Here is a 19,945-nt window from a genome sequence, read left to right on the forward strand (position 1 = left end):
AATATGTTCAATACACATATTATAAATTTGGGGAGACTCAAGATCATTACAATGTTTAATATTCTTATCTGTAGTAGACATTTTCATGCTTATGGTCATTTAGCTTTTTTTTATTAACAAGTTTTATTGGAGTATAATTGCTTCACAGTGTTGTTAGTTTCTGCTGTACAGCAAAATCAGCTATATGCACCTAGCTTTTGTTTAAAAAAAACATTTCTATTGTGGATAATTAGACATAAATAAACATAGAGATATGGTAAAGTGAGCCCCATGAGACCATTATCCTGCTTTAACAATTATCAATATGTGGCCAATCTTGTTTTATTTACCTTCCCACTTACCCAGATTATTTTGAACCAAATACTAGACATCAGGTTATTTCACATGTAAATATATCAATGTGTATCTCTAAAAGATAAAGACTCTGAAATAAATAAAATTCCAATACCATTATTACATCTAATGTTCTCAAACATGTCAATATTTATATTTCCCTATCTTAAACATTAAAAAAAAGTTTGTTCTGAGTTCCAAATACAGTCTGAACATTGGAAACCTTTGAGTTATTTTTGTATCATTATGAATTCATGGGTTTAACCATATTTTATGTGCTTCAATTCAATGCAGCTTTACAGTTAATGTTTCTCGTATTGTCCCATCTTCGGTCAGTGAAAACATTCAAAATGGCTTCTGAGTCCTGAGTCCCTATATTTGGCACGACATTAGTGCTCTTTAATGGACTCTTTTCTAATATGACAGACCACGGCAGGTTTATGTTGAACACTCCCAGCCCAGAGAGCTTTCTTACCCCTTTCATCTTGGAGGACACAGCTCACCATGTGTTCACTGACAGCCATATATGAACCAGGAAGGGAGCCTCACCAGACAATGAATCTGCCAGCGTCTTGATCTTGGACTTTACAGCCTCCAGAACTGTGAGGAGATAAATTTCGGTTGTTTATAAGCTTCCCAAGTGGCTCAGCAGTAAAGAATCTGCCTGCCAATGCCGGAGATGCAGGATACATGGGTTCATTTCCTGGGTCAGGAAGATCCCCTGGAGGAGGGCATGGCAACCCACTCCAGTATTCTTGTCTGGAAAATCCCATGGACAGAGAAGCCTGGTGGGCTACAATCCCATGGGGTTGCAAAGAGTTGGACATGACGGAGCGCACACACACACACATTTATAAGCCACTCCGTTTATGGTATTTATAGCAGTCAGACTAAGGCAGCTCTTCTCATACATAAATCTTACACTCAAAGCAGCTAGCTTTCTTCATGTTTCAAGGACATTTATGCTTATTATCCTCTGCACTTTTTCCACACTTTATTATTTTAACAGTCCTACCTAATGTTTGTTGGATGCACCAATTACATGCCAGTGAATGTGCTATGTGCATGCGTGCATGCTAAGTCACTTCAGTTGTGTCCAACTCTTTGCAACCCCATGGATCTTAGCCCACCAGGCTCCTCTGTCCATGGGATTCTCCAGGCAAGAATACTGGAGTGGGTTGCCACTTCCTTCTCCAATGTGCTATAGTCTTTGTATATTATTATTTAATCTTCTCACTGCTGTGAGGTAGGATGATTATTATCCTCATTTATAGCTCAGTTGGTAAAGAATCTGCCTGCAGTGCAGGAGACCCTGGTTTGATTCCTGGGTCGGGAAGGTCCCCTGGAGAAGGGATAGGCTACCCACTCCAGTATTCTTGGGCTTTCCTTGTGGCTCAGCTGGTAAAGAATCCACCTGCAATGTGGGAGACCTGGGTTGGAAAGATCCCCTGGAGAAGGGAAAGGTGACCCACTCCAGTATTCTGGCCTGGAGAATTCCATAAACTGTATAGTCCATGGAGTCGCAAAGAGTTGGACACGACTGAGTGACTTTCAATTCACTGTCACTCAACAGAGGGGAAATTCAAGTTCTGAGAGGCTGTATATTTTGCCTTTCAAAACCTGGTATTGCTGACCTGGGATTGAAGTTTAAAGTAGTACTTCTCCAACAAATCATTTTGCTTCCCACTTTCTGGAATTTCCTTCCCCATCACTGCCTTTTGAAATCCCATTTCTCCTTCATGGCCCATCTCTATCCAAAAAAAACCTTTCTTTATCCCTAGCTTAATGTCTCTTTTTGAGTCTCTACAGTACTTGGAGGCTCTGTTGTGGCAAACTCATAGATTCTGAGACCAGAAAAACCATTCATCATTCTCTTAATTCTCTATCTAATCTCACAATTATTTGTGTATTGGCCATACAAATATACCAGTTGGGCCATACACATGTACCAGCTGGTCCCTTAAGTACAGAAACTAGGTGTACCTTACTCATTTTTGTATCCGCCATAGTATAGAATGCAATGATACAGTAGGAACTCAATAAATATGTACTGACATGATTTAAATTATTTCAACAGCCTTCAACCCAATCTACCTTGCAATTTCATCCTGTACATCACTACCAAGTTGTTCTCTTAAGACACATTTTTTAAAAGTTTATTATTTCTTTTTTGGCTGTGTTGGGTCTTTGTTGCTGCACGCAATCTTTCTCTGGTTGTAGCAAGAGGGAGCTATTCTCTAGATGTGATGCTTGGGCTTCTTATGGCAGTGGCCTCTCTTGTTGCAGAGCATGGGCTCTAGGGCAAGCAGTCTTCAGAAGCCATGGTGCACAGGTTTAATTGCCCTGCAGCATGTGGGGTCTTCATGGATCAGGGACTGGAATCTGTGTCTCCTGTATTGGCAGACAGATTCTTCACCACTGGACCACCAGGGAAGTCCTAAAACGCATTTTTATCGCACCATTTTTACAAATGCTTTCTGTAGCCTGCTGCATTGTCTCACAATCAATTAAGAGTAGATTTTTAGAAATGTTCACCCTCTGCTGTAGTCAAGTTGCTCTTGTGAGCCCCCACATTACACAGTCATTTGTGTCTTTCTGAAATGGCTCTCTCCACCCCTTGGCCTCTCTACCTTGCAAGTTCTGCTTCCCAAATATTGCCTTTCCCAGTCTTCTCTGGCTACTTCACCATCTTCCATTTCTATATACTTTTTAAATTTAATTTTTATTGTATATTAGAGACAAGTTGATTTACAATGTTGTTTTAGTTTCAGACATACAGCAAAATGATTCAGTTATACATATATTCCATATACTTTTAAGAAACAAATTGTACCATGCAATTCTGAACTTATTCTCTATTTCCATCACATAAGATAGTGATGCTGCCTTGGGAATACAGAATCCTGTCTTATTTTGTATTGTTTTGTTTAATACATGTTTAAGCAAAAACTAAGAAATATTTATTGGATTAATTTTCTAATTATTATCTTCTACATGTTTTATCTTCACTTCTGATACATCACCCATTTGGCCGTGTCTTCTGAGGCTTTTTAGCCAGCCTCAGGTTTGTCTGCTTCTTTTGCTCCCCTCCTGGTATAGAAAAGTCTATAAACAAACATACTATTTAAAAACATTAAGGGAATACGTTATTACATAAGTCTACCCTTGTGTACACTTGCTGCATGTTATAAAATGAAGCTCACCCTGCAACCTTCCAAACCTGTAAACTGGATTTTTGCACAGTAGTCTCCTTTGAAATGGGGCATACTTGTTGTTGCACATTTAACTACAGTTTTGTTTTTTAGAGAGGAAATCTGCAATAGTACATTATTAAATCTCTAGCCTGCTGCTTCCCTTCCATCACAGATGAGGAAACAGCTCCAGAATGATGCCAAAAAGGGAAATGAAAGCAGAATAAGGAAGCCTAATGCTTTCTCCAGGTTTTAAGACACCACCCCATAGGCTTATGCACCCTGAAAGCCAGCTGCTTCAAGTTTCTCTGAGGAACTATCTTACGTGGTTTTACAGAAAAAGACTGATTTTTAGGATGATACCGATGCTAGTTTTACCCTCTGTTAATTTACCCAAGTGATTAATTTTGTGCTGGGAATTTAATAACAGACATTATTTCCATAGTTAAAATAGTTCAGTTGTTACTGACCCTTCTGTCCCAGAAGTACACAAAGGTAAGAAGAATACACTTAATAGGGACTTCCCTGGAGGTCCAGTGGTTAAAATTCCAGGCTTTCACTGCACGGGGCATGGGCTTGATCCTCAGTTGGGGAACTGAGATCCCACATGCCATGGGAACATGGTCCAATATCCTCTCATACTTAGTACAGTATGGGAGACTAGACAATTAATTAGCTCTATGTCAAAATTATCCAGTTTACATTTTCTGAAGAAAGAAAACAGGATTCTTGAAGCACTGAGGAAAATAGACATTTTATATTGAAAATCTACAGTATTCCTAATACTTCCTATATAATTATCTGCTTGGTGCATTATTCTGAAAATATTTGATCCAGTAGACATCCCCCATTGTCTTGGGTGCCCACCTTGGTCACTTGGCAATGTGTGCTCAAAGAAAGAAGGTTAATTTTACCAAGATATCAAAACATTACTCAGGAGTACTGGGGTACCAAAAACGAGACCCTTCCCTCAACAAATGTATAACAATTGTGACACACTTGATGAGTTATAATCAATTCCAACTTAAGTCTCAGAAATTTGTCGGTAATAATGAAGTACCAAAATTTACAAGTGATACATTTAAAATTAATTAGATTCAGGTTATCTCTGTAATAGCATCACTTTGAAAGAATATATGTACATTCCAATATGCTTTCTGGGGGAAGAAAGGGAAGTTTATGGATAGCTACCAGAGACTGGCATTATTTCGTGAGTGTACCCATGGAAATGTGTCACAAGCAATAGATGTGAGCAACATCTGTCTTCTCCACAGGAGTGGAGAATATTAGAGCTAAAGCATGTCTTACAGTGTACATTATTTGTCTATTTCACCAAGCCATCATTTCCCCTTCTTGTGGTAATATCATCTTTATTTGAAATCAGGCAGAGCAGGACAAGGGGGAACAAGCAATATGTTCAAGGAAGTCTCTGAGGCAGCCTCCACAGAGAAGCAGAAGGAATTGGAAGATAAAGTGACGAGTCCAGAGAAAGCTGAAAAAGTAAAATTAATAGCAAGGGATCCTCATCTGGGACAAAAGCCTAGAGGTTCAGATTTTTTAAGAAAATGTTTGCAGAAAGGGAAAAAATACTTCAATTCTGGGGATTACAACATGGCAAAAATGAAGAACAAGCAACTTCCTATTGCAGTTCCAGATAAGACAGAGATCACTGGCAACCACAAGCCTACTCCACAGGATCTTTCTCAACGAAAGCCTTGCCTTGTTGCCAGCAAGCTGACTGGCTGATTAAAAGAGCTGAACTGCATGAATCTTCTAATTTCCTTTATTTCTGTGCTGTTCAATCTATTCAGAAACATAGGTCTCCCATTATTTCTCCTTAATATGTTACTTCTCCACTTTCAGTTTAACAATGCACTGATGAAAAGAACATGTTAGTGTGCAATATAATCTGCTTGAAAATGATTGTATGTATTGTTGTTCAGTTGCTAAAGCATGTCCAACTCTTTGGAACCCCATGGACTGCAGCACGCCTGGCTTCCCTGTCCTTTACTATCTCCCAGAGTTTGCTCAAATTCATGGCCATTGAGCGGGTGATGCTATCTAACCATCTCATCTACTGTCGCCCTCTTCTCCTTTTGCCTGCAATCCTTCCCAGCATGAGGTCTTTTCCACTGACGTGGCTTTTTGCATCATGTGGCCAAAGTATTGGAGCTTCAGCAACAGTATTCAGGGTTGATTTCCTTTAGGATTGACTGGTTTGATCTCCATGCAGTCCAAGGGACTCTCAAGAGTCTTGCTGTTGTCTAAGTCATATCTGGCTCTCTGCCACCCCATAGACTGGAATACAGCCCCACCCATCAATAGATAGGCTGCCTAGTCATATTAGCTCACATGCTTAGTCGCTCAGTCGTGTCCAACTCTTTGTGACCCCATGGACTAAAAAAAAATTTTTTTTTTTAAATAAGATAAAACAGGGACCCACCCCCTACCACCCCCACACACATTGGGTTAAGAGAAAAGCAACTCCCCCACCAGCTCCAGGGGTGGGTGTAGGACCCAAGGCTAGACTATCAGAACTTTGCATCCTCTGGCTATAGTGACTAGGAAAAAAATATTTGGCTGCAGGAACTAGCAGGAGGAATTGAACCAAGGGCTACTGAATTGCTATAGAAACTTGACAAAGAATCCCCAGGCCTATCAGCCTATTGCCTTTCTAGGCTCCCAACTTGTACCACAGCTAAAGCTGAGTAGTCAGTCTCAAGAAAGGGCATTAACTCCATACCTACAGGGGGCTCAGTGGTAAAGAATCTGCCTGCATTGCAGGAGACACAGGTTCAATCCCTGGGTCAGGAAGATCCCCTGGAGAAGGAAATACCCACTTCAGTATTCTTACCTGGAGAATCCCATGGAAAGAGGAGCCTGGTGGGCTATAGTTCATGAGGTTACAAAAGAGTCAGACATGACTTAGCAACTAAACAGTCACCACCACCACCTCTGGTATAGCCATAAAGAATAAGAACAAGCAAGATTATCTAGCAGGAAGAACCAGGGGCCAATAAAGAAGATCCCTAGAGAGAACAAATTTGGTGGTTGCCAATTGGCTGGCCAAGAAACTCACTTCACCACCAGGGAAGGGGGAGTCTTCCTTATTCTAGCCCCGCTGGGTATAATGTATGCTATGGATCAACGATAACTGTTCTATTTTTCATCCATTCTCTCCTTTCCAGAATTAGACTTCCATTGTAGTTATTCTATTTTTCTCCACCATTTTTTAGATATGTTAGATATAGACAAGTTTTGGTTGCCAGACCTCAAGGGGCCATATCCAAACTTGATGAGGAAGACAACATACATCAGTCAAAACTCTTGATCTTGAACCTGAACAAAGGATCCAGATAACATCATAGGTTGTCTCACTGGGGAGGGAAATTTGGTAAGCATTTTTTCAATATAAGCATGAATATTTTTTAACCACAACTACTCACCCCTTACTTCCTTTCTAACAGAATTCTAATCTTGTTTATAGAACTGTTTTCCACAAGGCCATGGCCTAAAATGAAGTCAGAGAGGTAACCTGGGACCATATCATGCTTGTAGGTCACTTAAGAATTTGCATTGTATTCTAAATTCACTAAAATATAAGCTCCATGAGGTCATAGATTTTTGTCACTGTCCTAGAACAGTGTCTGGCGTGTTAAATACACGATAGTTTAATAGGAGGGCTTTGTGCAGGGCAGTGATATGACCTGCTGCCCAGAGAAGAGACGACAGGGTACAGAGCGTGTAGCATGAAAGTAGGGAGGTTAGTAAGTCTACCACAGAATCCAGGCGAGAAGTGACAGGGATTCAAACTGTGGGCAGGGGTTGTGGTTGAGGTAGAGAAGTGGCCAAAGCACATTTTGAAGACAGAGACACAGAATTTTCTAATATGGATTGTAAGAGAAACAGAGAAGACAGGAATAACAACAAAACAGTTATTAATAAACATGGAGCAATGTTTGATTCAAAATCACATGGCTAGATAATAAAGCTTTAAATAGTTGCTAGAACTTCTCTCCTTGGTTCTTTTTTTAAATTCTAGTAAACAATACATAACATAAAATTTACCATTTTAGCTATTTTTAAGTATACAATTAAGTGGCCTTAAGTAAATTAACAATGTTGTGTAATTATCACCACAATCTATTTCCAGAAATTTTTTTAAAACATAGACTTTTTAGAGCAGTTTTAGGGTCACAGCAAAATTGAGCTAAAAGTACAAAGAGTTCCAGTATTTTCCTTTTCCCAACATACTCATAACCTCCCCTACTTAGAAACTGTTCATCATTCCAAACAGAAAACTTGTACTCTTTAAACAATAACTTAGGATTTTGCTCCCTACTCCCTGATGGCGCAATGGTAAAGAATCCACCTACCAATGCAGGAGACGTAAGAGATACTGACTCGATCCCTGGGTCAGGGGGAATCTCTGGAGGAGGAAACGGCAACCCACTCCAGTATTCTTGCTTGAAAAATTCCACGGATAGAGGAGCATGGCAGGCAAAGTCACAGAGTCAGACATGACTGAGAGACTGAACACAGCCAGCCCCTGCCTATACTTCTAGTCTATTTTCTGTTTCTATGAATTAGTCTATTTTTAAATGCCTCATATAAGGCATTTAATGAATCATTTGTGCTTTTGTGTTTGGCATATTTCACTTATCATGTTTGCACTGTTCTTTCATGTTGTAGTATGTATCAATGGTTCATTTCTTTTTAAGGCTGAATAATATTACATTGTGTACATATATATACCACATTTTGTTTGTCTATTCATCTGTTGATGCATACTTTATTTCTACCTTTTGCTATTGTTAATAATGTTGCTAAGAACATTAGTACACAAGTATCTGAGTCCATGTTTTCAATTTTTTTGATGTATATCTCACAGTAAAATTCCTAGAGTAGAACAATATGGTAATTCTATGTTTTACTTTTTACAACAGTTGCACTTTATGTTTCCACCAACAATGTACCAATTTTTCTACATTGTTCCCACACTTGCTATTTTTTGCTTTTTTGTAATAGCCACCATAATAAGCGTGAAGTGGTATTTCATTATTTGATGTGTACTTCTCTAAAGGCTGAAAGTGAAAGTCGCTCAGTTGTGTCTGACTCTTTATAACCCTATGGACTATACAAGTCCATGGAATTTTCCAGGCCAGAATACTGGAATGGGTAGCCTTTCCCTTCTCCAGAGGATCTTCCTAACCCAGGGATCAAACCCAGGTCTCCCACATTGCAGATGGATTCTTTACCAGCTGAGTTGCAAGGGAAGCCCAAGAGTACTGGAGTGGGTAGCCTGTCCCTTCTCCAGGGGATGTTCCCAGGAATCGAACCAGGGTCTCCTGCATTGCAGGCAGACTCTATCAACTGAGCTATGAGGGAAGCCCTCTCTGAAGTCTGGTGATGAGCATATTTTCATGTGTTTATTGACCATTTGTACATCTTTGGAGAAAAGCTCATTCAAATCCTTTGCCCATTTTTGCAATGGGTTGTTTTCTATTGTTGAGTTGCAGCTCTTTATATATTCTGGATATTATATTTTTAGTCAGATATGTGATTTTCTCCTACTTTGTGGGTTGTCTTTTGGCTCTCTTGAGTGATACTTTGATGTACAAAAGTTCTAAATTTTGATGAAGTCAAATTTATTTCATTGTTGTTGCTTATATTTGTAGTGTCATGTCTAAGACAAGGTCAGGAAGATTGATTGATTGATTTTTCGATATATAGAAAAGCACTAAAATTATTAACTTGAGATACCTATTCTTTGTAGTTAGCAGTAATTTTTTGACAAGATGTATGCTTGACTATGTGTATTTCCCAGCTAAGAAAATTCATATACATATTTGCTCCTCCCCCTAACTCTTTGGAGCAGTCCCCTTATAGCAACTGAGAGGCTGTTTCCCAGGCTATAGTACTCAGTAAGCTCCCTGAACAAAACGTAACTCACAACTTTCACCTTGTATGTTTTTCCTTAAGTTGTCACAGGAAAGCAGACTTTAGGCTATAAATGCCCAGAAGTGAAGAATCAAATTCCTGAAGTCCATGGACAAACTAAGCTGTATTTTAAAGGTTTTTCAAGAGTATTAGAGCCTGAAAAATCAGCAAGACGGATGTGTACTATAAAAGAATAAAACTGCCCAGTAGTATTATAATATCTGTGCCACTGAAAGTTAATGGGCTGTCTCTTGTAAATTTTCATATCCTCCTCACAACATCTATGAAAGATAATGAGAAATAGAGTATATTATAGCTAAGAGCACTAGGACCTTGGATTCCAAAAGAGCAAGCAGTCAGCCAAATGCAGAATATGAGACATTCTATCGGACAAATGATCTGGCTTCTCCATGGAATCAATTACAAGAAAAAAAAGTAGGTGTGTGTGGGGAGAGGGCAGGGTGAGGAGGTGACTGTCAACGAATACAGGAGACTTAGGAAATACATGCAATGCATAAAACTGTTTGGATACTAATTTGAGAAAACTAACAGTAAAAAAACACCAGTAAATGATTGGAGAGGTTTTAAAATGGGCTAAATATTAAATGATACTAAGAAATAACTATTAATTTTGTTGGATGTACTAATGGCATGGTGGTTATATTAAAAAATTTCTCACTCAGAGATGTATAATGAAATATTTATGAAGTGATATCTGGGATTTGCTTTAAAACACTGAAAAAAATGAGAAGGGATAGACGAAACAAGATTGGAAAATGTTGGTAATTGTTGACAATGGTGATGTATACAGGGATTCACTCTACCACTCTTTCTCCTTTATATATATGTTTAAAGTGTTCTATAACAAAGTTAAAAATAAAAATAAATAATAAAATATGTAAAAGGAGAAAGAAAAACAGAACAGACCTGGTCCGCATCCTGGTTCAACCACTTACTTGCTAGGTTACCTTGCAGAAGCTATTTGAAATCTGTAAAATGGCAATAATAAGGGTAGGTAAAGCATTTAACACATTATGGTCTGCATAGTAAAGCTCAATAAATGTTAGCTAATATTATTATGAAAAATAAAAAATATAATTACAGACTTGATTTACAGTAATTTAAAAACTTCTTTGTGTCAAAATATTAATAATTAATTACTGTATGATTTGTAGCAGAACTCTGGAAACAATATAGATGTTCATTTACTGAAGTTTACTCACATGAATTATATACATTTTTATAAGGGAATTTCTCACACATCTATAAAAATAATCACGTGCTAAGTTGAGACCTATCAATTCTATTGCTCAGCATCATTTTGGAGATACTATCTAATGTAAACAGACAAAAAAGAAATTAGAGGTAAAAATCAGAAAGAAAACAGTAATACTGACTTCTGTGGATGATATGCTCACATACTCAAAAACCTCTCCCCAAAATCAAAAGAATCAACCGCAAAAAGTACAAACCAAAAAAGAATTCAAGGTAAGGTGGTGGTTGTTGTATTAGTCGCTCAGTCGTGTCTTACTCTTTGCAACCCCATGGGATTGTAGCCCACCAGGCTCCTCTGTTCATGGGATTCTCCAGGCAAGAATACCGGAGTAGGTTGCCATTCCCTTTTCCAAAGTATAATGTTACCTGTAAGTATTTTGTGGATGTTCTTTATCAAATTGAATGTGTTTCCCCCTATTCCTAATTTGCTGAAGGTTACGTGACACCAAAAGCACAGTCTATACACGGGAAAACTGCTAAACTGCATTTTATCAGCAATAAAAATCTTTGCATTTCAAAAGATTCTCTTAAGAAATTGAAAAGAAGGGACTTCCGTGGTGGTCCAGTGGTTAAGACTCCCAATGCAGGGGGCACGGGTTTGACCCCTGGTTGGGGAACTAAGATCCCAAATCCCATACGCCACACAGCATGGCCTAAAAAATTTAAAAATGGAAAGAAAATTTGCAGACTGGGAAAAAATATCTGAAAATCATACATCTGATAAAGGAGTTGTATGCAAAATATATAAAGAATTCTCTGGACTAAATAAAAGACAACCCAATTAAAAATGGGCAAAAGTTTGTAAGTTCACCAAGAAAGACATTTGAGTGGCTCTTTAGCCCATGCAAAGATACTCAACAGCATCAGTCACCAAGGCAACTCAGACCAAACCCACACTGAGACCCACCTCACGCCCACCAGGACAGCTGGCATCAGACAATACAGAGAGGATGAGGAAGTGAAGAAGTGAACACTCAGCACTCAGGTAGGAATGTGAAATGGTGGCTCCACAAGTCTACTTAAAGTAAGGTAGCTGAGTACAAAAACTAATATAAGAGAAATCAACAGCTTTCAAATATACATCCAATCAGAAATTATATTGGAAAAGACCACATTTAAAGTGCAAAATAATAATAAAAGGTAAACTCACTAGAAAAGAGGTTAGCAAGAAATGGGTAATATCTGTAAGAAGGGCACAAAAGAACATTTGACAAAATATAAAGGCACCTCTTACTCTTAGATAGGAAGATTCAATACTATAAAGAAGTCAGTTTTCCCTAAAGATATAAATTTAATGTCATCCAAATAAAAATACCAGAATTTTAGACAACATGGCAAGCTAATTCTAAAGATCACATGGAAAAAATAGAAAACAAGACTTTTCAGGAAAAAAAATCTAGAAAAGGAGAGTAATAAGGGGAAGACTAATGTGACTAGATATTAAAACATTATTAAATGTATGAAACCAGTTAAGTACAGATATACATATTAAGGTATCAGAATAGAAAATCTAGAAATAAACCCAAATACATATAGGAATAAAATAAATCTTTGCTCACATAGCCATACAAAAGGAAATTCTAAGGGATGTTCTTCAGGCAGAAAGAAAAAAAAAATCAAAATACTAGAAGTGTGTAGATTTGCATAGTGAGGAGTCAGACCTCTCTCAAGCTTGTCTTTACAAACATCACAGAGACTACCTGCAGATTACTGCATGTGCTCACTCATGCCTACACATTTCAATATACTATTCTTGGGGTCTGAATGCCGTTTTACATTCCCAATCTGCTAAATTAATACCTGTGCTTCAGAAAAGTTCAGGAGTAGGAGTTATGCTTCCATTAAATATTCTTTTTTGAGAAGAAATAGAGTATGTATGCAGAGAAGGCAATGGCACCCCACTCCAGTACTCTTGTCTGGAAAATCCCATGGACGGAGGAGCCTGGTAGGCTGCAGTTCATGGGGTCGAGAGGAGTCGGACACAACTGAGCAACTTAACTTTCACTTTCATGCATTGGAGAAGGAAATGGCAACCCACTCCAGTGTTCTTGCCTGGAGAATCCCAGGGACGGGGGAGCCTTGGTGGGCTGCCGTCTCTGGGGTCGCACAGAGTTAGACACGACTGAAGCAACTTAGCAGCAGAGTATGTGTGTGTGTGCTCAGTCATCTCCGACTCTTTGCTACCCCAAGGACTGTAGCCATCAGGTCCCTCTGACCATGGAATTTTCCAGGCGAGAATACTGGAGTGGGTTGCTATTTCCCACTCCAGGGAATCTTCCTGACCCAGGGATCAAACCAGCATCTCTTATGTCTCCTGCACTGGCAGGTGGATTCTTTACCACTGTGCCACCTGGGAAGCCCTAGAGTATGTGCAGAGTCTCCTAAATGTTGACTTTCCATTTTCTTGCATCTCCATTTTGTTCCTCATCTGTTATTTGTTCTTTACAGCACTGCCAGAGGAACACTGCTAACATTAAAAAAAAAACCTGATTGTGTCCTTCTCCTGCTGCTGCTGCTGCTGCCGCTAAGTCACTTCATAGACGGCAGCCCATCAGGCTCCACCGTCCCTGGGATTCTCCAGGCAAGAACACTGGAGTGGGTTGCCATTTCCTTCTCCAGTCCTTCTCCTACTCAAAAATATTTGATGCCAATTAAATGCCTGAATGTTTCTAGAATAAAGTATGAACTTCTTGGGACACCAAATGCTTTCAAGGCCTTCTTGGACTCACCTCCAAACTACTTTCTCTCCTCGGCTCTACCGTGTATATGTGTTTGCACCCCATACTTGCAGCCACTGCAGCCCTTATCATTCACATACATACTTTTCTCCTGGTGCTTTGTTCACCCAGAACCGTCAGCCTCACCTCATCCAACTCTTCACATCACGCCCAATCTCTCCATTCCCTCATCCCCCTGAATCCCCAGTCTTCTCTGCACATTCAGATATTTCAAAGCTTTGTTTTCAATGAAACTGCATCTAAAATATTTTAAGAATGAATGACTCAATCCTGAGCTTCCATAGTTCATATTTATTTAATTATGGTTGATATTATTAGTTGTTTTTATGTCTGTCACTAGTCTTTAACTTTCACAGAAGTCAGGGCCACATCTTACTAATTTGTTTTATCCTGGTAGCTTTGAATACATTGCAAATGACATGGTAATTAATATTGACACAAAAAATAAATGGTTTTTGCACAGCATGAAATAAAGTAGTGCCTGACACATGGTCAGTGTTCAATAAATGTGAACTCTTTCTAGTAGTAATAACAGATGCTCAAAAAACATTTTGTGAAAAATGGCAAAAGCTCATTGTGCTGATTTACTATTAGTCAGCTAAACTCTTTTAAAATTGATACTGCTTAGGAATTATTATAAAGAGTTTCAATTTCCTCTTTTGGTAAAAGCAAAAGTTTAGGTTCTCAAACCACAGAAAGATATTTTTCAAGACCTAGGTTCATGTGTCACTTAATCTGGTCTCCATACAGATAGAATTAAATATTGAAATCTTTTTATATGCATTTAATCCCTGAAACTTAGTACAATTCTTAATACCAAGTAAGCACTAAAAAATGTTAGTGGAAGGAATAAACAAATAAATGAATAATAATAAACAAAGGAATAAACAAACAAATGAATTAGGATGAATTGTTTATGCAACAGAATCTCCAAACTGTGAACACATCATATATAAGGAATATGTTTTGTTCATTTTTTTGTCTCCAGCACCTCGTCCAATATCTGACACAAAATGAATGTTTACTAAACAGCTATTTATTAAATTATAGATAAGCGATAAACACAGTTTACTTTAAAAATGCAAAGGAAAAAGAAAACACATTTGTTGTATCATGTAAATTTGTACCAAAGATTGTGGATAGATATATTAATGGGGGGGAATTTCTACCTGGAAGATAGAGAGGTAAACATGGAGACTGAGAAGTCAGGTCACCTTAGTCCTCTCAAGTGGTTAAAGCTAACTAGTCCCTGTGAATGAGAATCCAGCCTCTCTGAGGGTCTCTAGCCTCTATACAGCATTGGCCTCAGAACAACACAGTCAGGGCAGATGTTGGTCACATCTCTTAGCCTAAGAGTACATGCCTATTAGGGAAATTCTACTGTGGCAACACTGAAAAAATAAAGACCTTGGGTGAAGAGAAGAAAGCAGTAGGAGTGTCACTTGAAGCACAAACAGGGAGACTGAACAGACCATCTCTGTGTCACCACATCTGTGTCAAGAAAGGCACGCCAGTTTCCTTCAAGGTACATAAGCATGTTGCACCATTGTGGAAGGAATGGAAGAGCAGGACGGGGGTGGCTGGTGGAAGTCACATCTTGGGGAAGCTGGCCAGGTTGGCAATGCCACAAGCGTTGTTCTTATTCCGGGCCATGAGGATATAGCCTTTGTTTCCCCAGTTTTCTCCCCAGCTGTAGGATCAAGCAAGGAAAATACTTAGTACCCTCAGTTTATTCAATAAAACATTTACTGAGTATTGTGCTAGGTTTTGATGGTTTACCAAAATAAATAAATCAGTTTTAGCTTTAAAGACTTTAAAGTCAAGAAATGGAGAGAAGGCATAGTGTTACAAGAGAGATTGCTTCTGCTCAAGGGGATCAAAAAGGGCTTAACTAAAGAGGTGGCATTTGAGCTGAGCCCAAAGGCTGATAGAATTTGGATCTGTGGAAACGGGAAGCCAGCGGGTGAGAGTGAAATGAGTAATAGAGGCAGGAAACCATGGGATATGTGTTAAGATCATGTAGCTAACTGCCATACACCCAGAGCTATCACAGAATCGTGGATCAAGTATACTCCAAAAAAAAAATCGTATATCTGAAGAACAGGGTGCCTGACAGGGTATAGTGGGAGATTAGGTTAAGGGGATCTTTCTGGCCAAGCTAAAGATTTTGACTCTCTGGCCCATGATAGTGGAGGAGACACTGAAGTTTTCTGATTAGGAGAGTGAAGTCATTCAACTTGAGTTTTATGATGAATTATCTTGAAAACATGAGTCTAGAGCATAAGAAAGAGGCAAGAGAGGCTGAAGCTGGTGATTTTGGTTTGGGAGTGAACCCATAGAAGAGGTGGCGACAGAGGATGAGATGGTTAGATGGTATCATCGACTCAATGGACATGAGTTTGTGCAAACTCCAGGAGATAGTGAAGGACAGGGAAGTCTGGTGTGCTGCAGTCCATGGGCTCACAAAGAGTCAGACAAACTGAGCACCTGAACAACAATCTTAGGAGAGATGAATGAAGCCATAAGAACAGATGAGACTGCTAAGGAGACAAGTGGAAAGGTTGGAAGATTAGATACAGATAAAGACAGAGGCAGACACAAAGACAGGGGAATGGGGAGAGATTGGTCCATATATCTTCCTAAATTATTTTCATAAGTTTACTGTCCTTTTTTTCCCAACCAGAAAATTCACCTATCACCTGGTACATTTACTTAAGCAATTTACCCTACCCCTGTTCCCTTATCCAGGGGTTCCCAATGACCCTGATCCTGCCTGGGCATGTCCTTTATTCTTCCTAGCTCTCTTGGATGTAGAACTTACCACTTGATCGAAAAGAAAGGACAGGGTAAGTGCCTGGGCTGAGAAAGGAGAAAGGAAGAACACAAGACAGAAGCTGTGGGAGAAGGAATACCCTCTTAGGAAGGTGCACAGGCTCACCCTTAGTTCAGACTGTGATTTAAAAAGTTATTCCCAGCCTCACATTCCATCCTGCCAGCCCTCCAGGCAGCATACCGAACTTGAGAACTCCCCAGAGTCTAGGATGCCTGTTCCTTTGGAGAGCATCAAGGACAGAAAGTTTAATCAGTGCTACTGCCAGGCTGGTATTGATCAATGAGGAAAGGAAAAGAATAATTCCTATAAATCTGCACCCCATCCATAAACTCATAAGGAGCTAAAGAGAAATAGGGAGCCAACGGGCCCTATAGTTTTATTTGTTCCCAATAATAGAGAAGGAAATACTAATTTTGTTTTTGGTGCTCATATCTACTTTCTGAAACGCATTTATCTTCACAGACTTCAAAATCTCTGCCCAACTCTGATATATGTCTATCCTAAGAGCAAAAAGCTACACAAGGGGATATTAAACTTTTACATTGTTTATATTGTTCCCTAATGCTTACCATCAGACTCATGATGGAAACCTCCCTAAAAAACCAATCACATTAGAGAAAAAAGAAAAAATACATATAATTCCACAGCTCCTGCTGGCTCCTGGTGCTCCTTTATGTTCTCACATTAGCTAGGTCTGTCTTTTTTAGGGGCTGTGAGATCACTGAAGACAGACATCTGCTCACATGTTTGTGTACGTGACTAAGTACCTTGAACACAGATTAGCTGTCCAACACATAGTTTTAGTACTCTTGTCTGGCCATTATGTTAGAATAAATAGCCTCAGATTGGGAAGGTAGAATTGAAACATGTGAGAAAATTTTCTTTGAGGGAAAAAAAGGAATATTGGGAAGTTGAGGTTGAGTGTTAAGAGAGTGAGGGGGTGACAAATACAGGGTTCCCATAATTACCTGTTTTTAATTATCCAGTGCTTGTTTCCCTTCTGGATCCCATATCCCACTGCCAAAACCGCGTGGTTGAGATTATCGCTATTGCAGTTTTCATCGTAATACACACCTAGGAAACAAATTATCAAGGTGAAGCTTTCTGCAATCCAAGGGTTGCCCTGTGGGGTCTCCCACGCTAGGAGACCCTCTGTAGAATCCTGTCCCAGTCTTCTGTAAGAGGACTTACAAAAGAGATGGTCTGTGCTGTGGGAGCTGTTTCTATCTGGTGGACTCAGTCTGATTATGGAAACAAGTACTGAAAATGCCTGGTACCCTTGGGGAAGCTGCCCAGTCCACATCAGGAGAGAAGGTTGATTGTGCTGTATAGGAAGAGCACCTTACCTTTTCTGTAAAACTGGAAGGAGGTCAGGCTTGCATCAATGGCCACAGAGATGGGTCCCACTCGGGCTACTGCCCTCTTCAGGGCTTTTTCATTTCCTTCGGGGATCTCTCTGTATCCTCTGCACTTAGCTGCCTTGCCTGTTGGATTGTACATGCAATTTTCATCCTGGAAAAACAAGGTTAAAATAGGACTAGGACCAAGCAAAGGCAGTTAACTGGTGAGAAAGTCTGTTAAAGTTTTGGGTGACATCAGTGCACGGCAGCAGACTTGAGTCTCCACCAAGGGTCTGTTCTCTCCTCACCATTTTAGAAACTGTAAGAAAAGAATATGGGGTGGGAGGTGGGAGGGAGGTTCAAGAGGGAGGGGACATACGTATACCTGCTGGTAATTCATGCTGATATATGGCAGAAAACAATGCAATGTTGTGAAGCAATTATTCTCCAATTAAAATTAAATTAAAAAATTTAAAAAGAACATGAAAATTGTATACCTTGTACCATGCACAAAAATCAGCTCCAGGTGGTTTTAAAACATAAATGTGAAAGAAAACACTGTAAAACTTTAAAAAAGGAATATTTTTATTACCTCAGAGAAAGATTTCTGAAATCAGATTTTAAAAAAAAACAAAAACCCACAAATCAACTCCAGCAATGCCGTATGTGTGATCCTCAGTAGGCAAGGAGGCAGCAGCTCCTGCGTTGAGAGGAGGTCCAGCCCCAGCTAGACAGAAGACCTTGGCCCCATGCACCTGTATCAGGCAGCGTTCTGGCTGACCTTGTGCCCTCATGAGAGAGAGAGGTAAAATCACATAACAGGACACTAAAACAAGTTAATAAAGAACTCAGTAATTTAGCCTGTGAATTTCCAACATTATGTTTTGCAGGTCTAGTTAACAATGAAGTGTTTCACTGTCAAGCCAGAATCATGGAATCTAATGGCAACCCACCTCAAAGTGGTGTATTCTTTTTGGCAGTTCATTTTCCCAGAGGCTACCCCTCAAAAACCCTAATGCTGCATCTACAAGAATACATTACATAGGGCTTCCCTGCTGGTCCAGTGGTTAAGAATTCACCTGCCAATACAGGGGACATGGCTCGATCCCTGCTCTGGGAAGATCCCTTATGCCATGGAACAATTAAGCCTGTGTGTCAAAACTACTGAAGCCTGCATGCCTAGAGACCGTGCTCTGCAACAAGAGAAGTCACTGGAATGAGAAGCCTGCACGCTGAAACAAAGATTAGCTCCTGCTTGACACAACTAGAGAAAGCCTCTGCATAGCAACCAAGACCTGATCCAGCCAAAAATAAATAAATAAATACTTTAAAAAATTATCTAAACACTAACAATAATGGTAGCATTTGACATGGTAGTCTAAGATTATAGTAACGTCCTGTATTAATAATTTCTCTAGATTCCTTTGCCATATAATCCAAACCCTTGGTGCCTCCTAGTACCAAAAATTGCATAGATATACAAGTACAATAAAATATCTAGGGGATGGATTTGGAAGGATACCATGTAATGATATTTTAAAGTAAAAATAACTTGTATTGTGGCTGGAATGAACCTAAATTACTGTATTATCTGCCTGCTGCCTTCTTTTCTAAGCTTTGTTTTTTCACAACCTCTTTCCATTCATTTACATGTTCATATAAGAAGTTCTTTCAGTTTTATACAATAAAAATAATGAGAACAGTTGTCCAAGATTCAGAATATTAAAAATGGAACACATGTCTTATAATGGCTAACTCTTCATTTTGACTGATTATAAAACCAAAATTATTACATATTCCTCTAAAATGCTGAAGAGATCATTTGAGGGGGTAAAGGAACAAAAATTGTAAGTCAATTGCTCCTTCTATTTCAAAACAGGGATTCAAATGTTATATAATTTTTATTCAGAGTTTCTGAGTTATTAAACTATCCCTCAACAAACTGGTTAATACAGTACTGAATAAATGATGTAAGCTGTCAATGGATAAGTGATCAACACTAGTTCTAATAATATTTATTTTTTTAATATAGTTAGACAAACCTTTAAATTGGCTGCCTGGATAAAGCAACATGGAAAAAAAAGTTATAACCATGAATCTGTTTTTTTGTATATACTATTAGGATTTAATTTTTTTGATATCAAGTGACAACAAAAAGTTGTCAAAAAATATTTAACAATTTAAAACAATATTTTGTCACATTTGGGTTATGTCACTAATGGCCTGATGTATTCAGAATTAAAAAGCTAATCTGTTAGGGCAGCTTTAGTATGCTGCACCTTACACTAGCAGCCC

At 39.0% G+C, this 19,945-nt stretch overlaps 1 protein-coding gene and 1 pseudogene across 3 annotated transcripts in view; one reads left to right on the forward strand and one right to left on the reverse strand.

Moving 5' to 3' along the window:
* CTSK (cathepsin K) overlaps positions 1–19,945 on the reverse strand; it is a 28,279-nt gene that overhangs the window by 1,011 nt on the left and 7,323 nt on the right. The window contains exons 6-8 of one of the 2 annotated variants that reach the window (XR_015160972.1): positions 17,657–17,822; positions 17,279–17,384; positions 809–933 (exon numbers count right to left, since the gene is read on the reverse strand). Coding sequence is in view for 1 of the 2 variants with exons in the window: in XM_086392471.1 (XP_086248597.1) it covers positions 15,068–15,167; positions 17,279–17,384; positions 17,657–17,822 (372 nt within the window). In the remaining variant the exon portion in view is untranslated. Of the gene's footprint in view, positions 1–808; positions 934–13,748; positions 15,168–17,278; positions 17,385–17,656; positions 17,823–19,945 lie in introns of those variants that run through there. The other variant, XM_086392471.1, reaches the window with a different exon arrangement.
* Positions 4,938–8,627, forward strand: LOC147376419 (cAMP-regulated phosphoprotein 19 pseudogene; annotated as a pseudogene). The gene has a single exon (XR_015160974.1). The product of XR_015160974.1 is annotated as a cAMP-regulated phosphoprotein 19 pseudogene (transcript).

This window comes from Bos grunniens, chromosome 3, assembly GCF_055505025.1.
Source record: "Bos grunniens cultivar Pamir isolate PY7600 chromosome 3, Bosgru_T2T1.0, whole genome shotgun sequence".
Classification (NCBI taxonomy): Eukaryota; Metazoa; Chordata; class Mammalia; order Artiodactyla; family Bovidae; genus Bos; species Bos grunniens.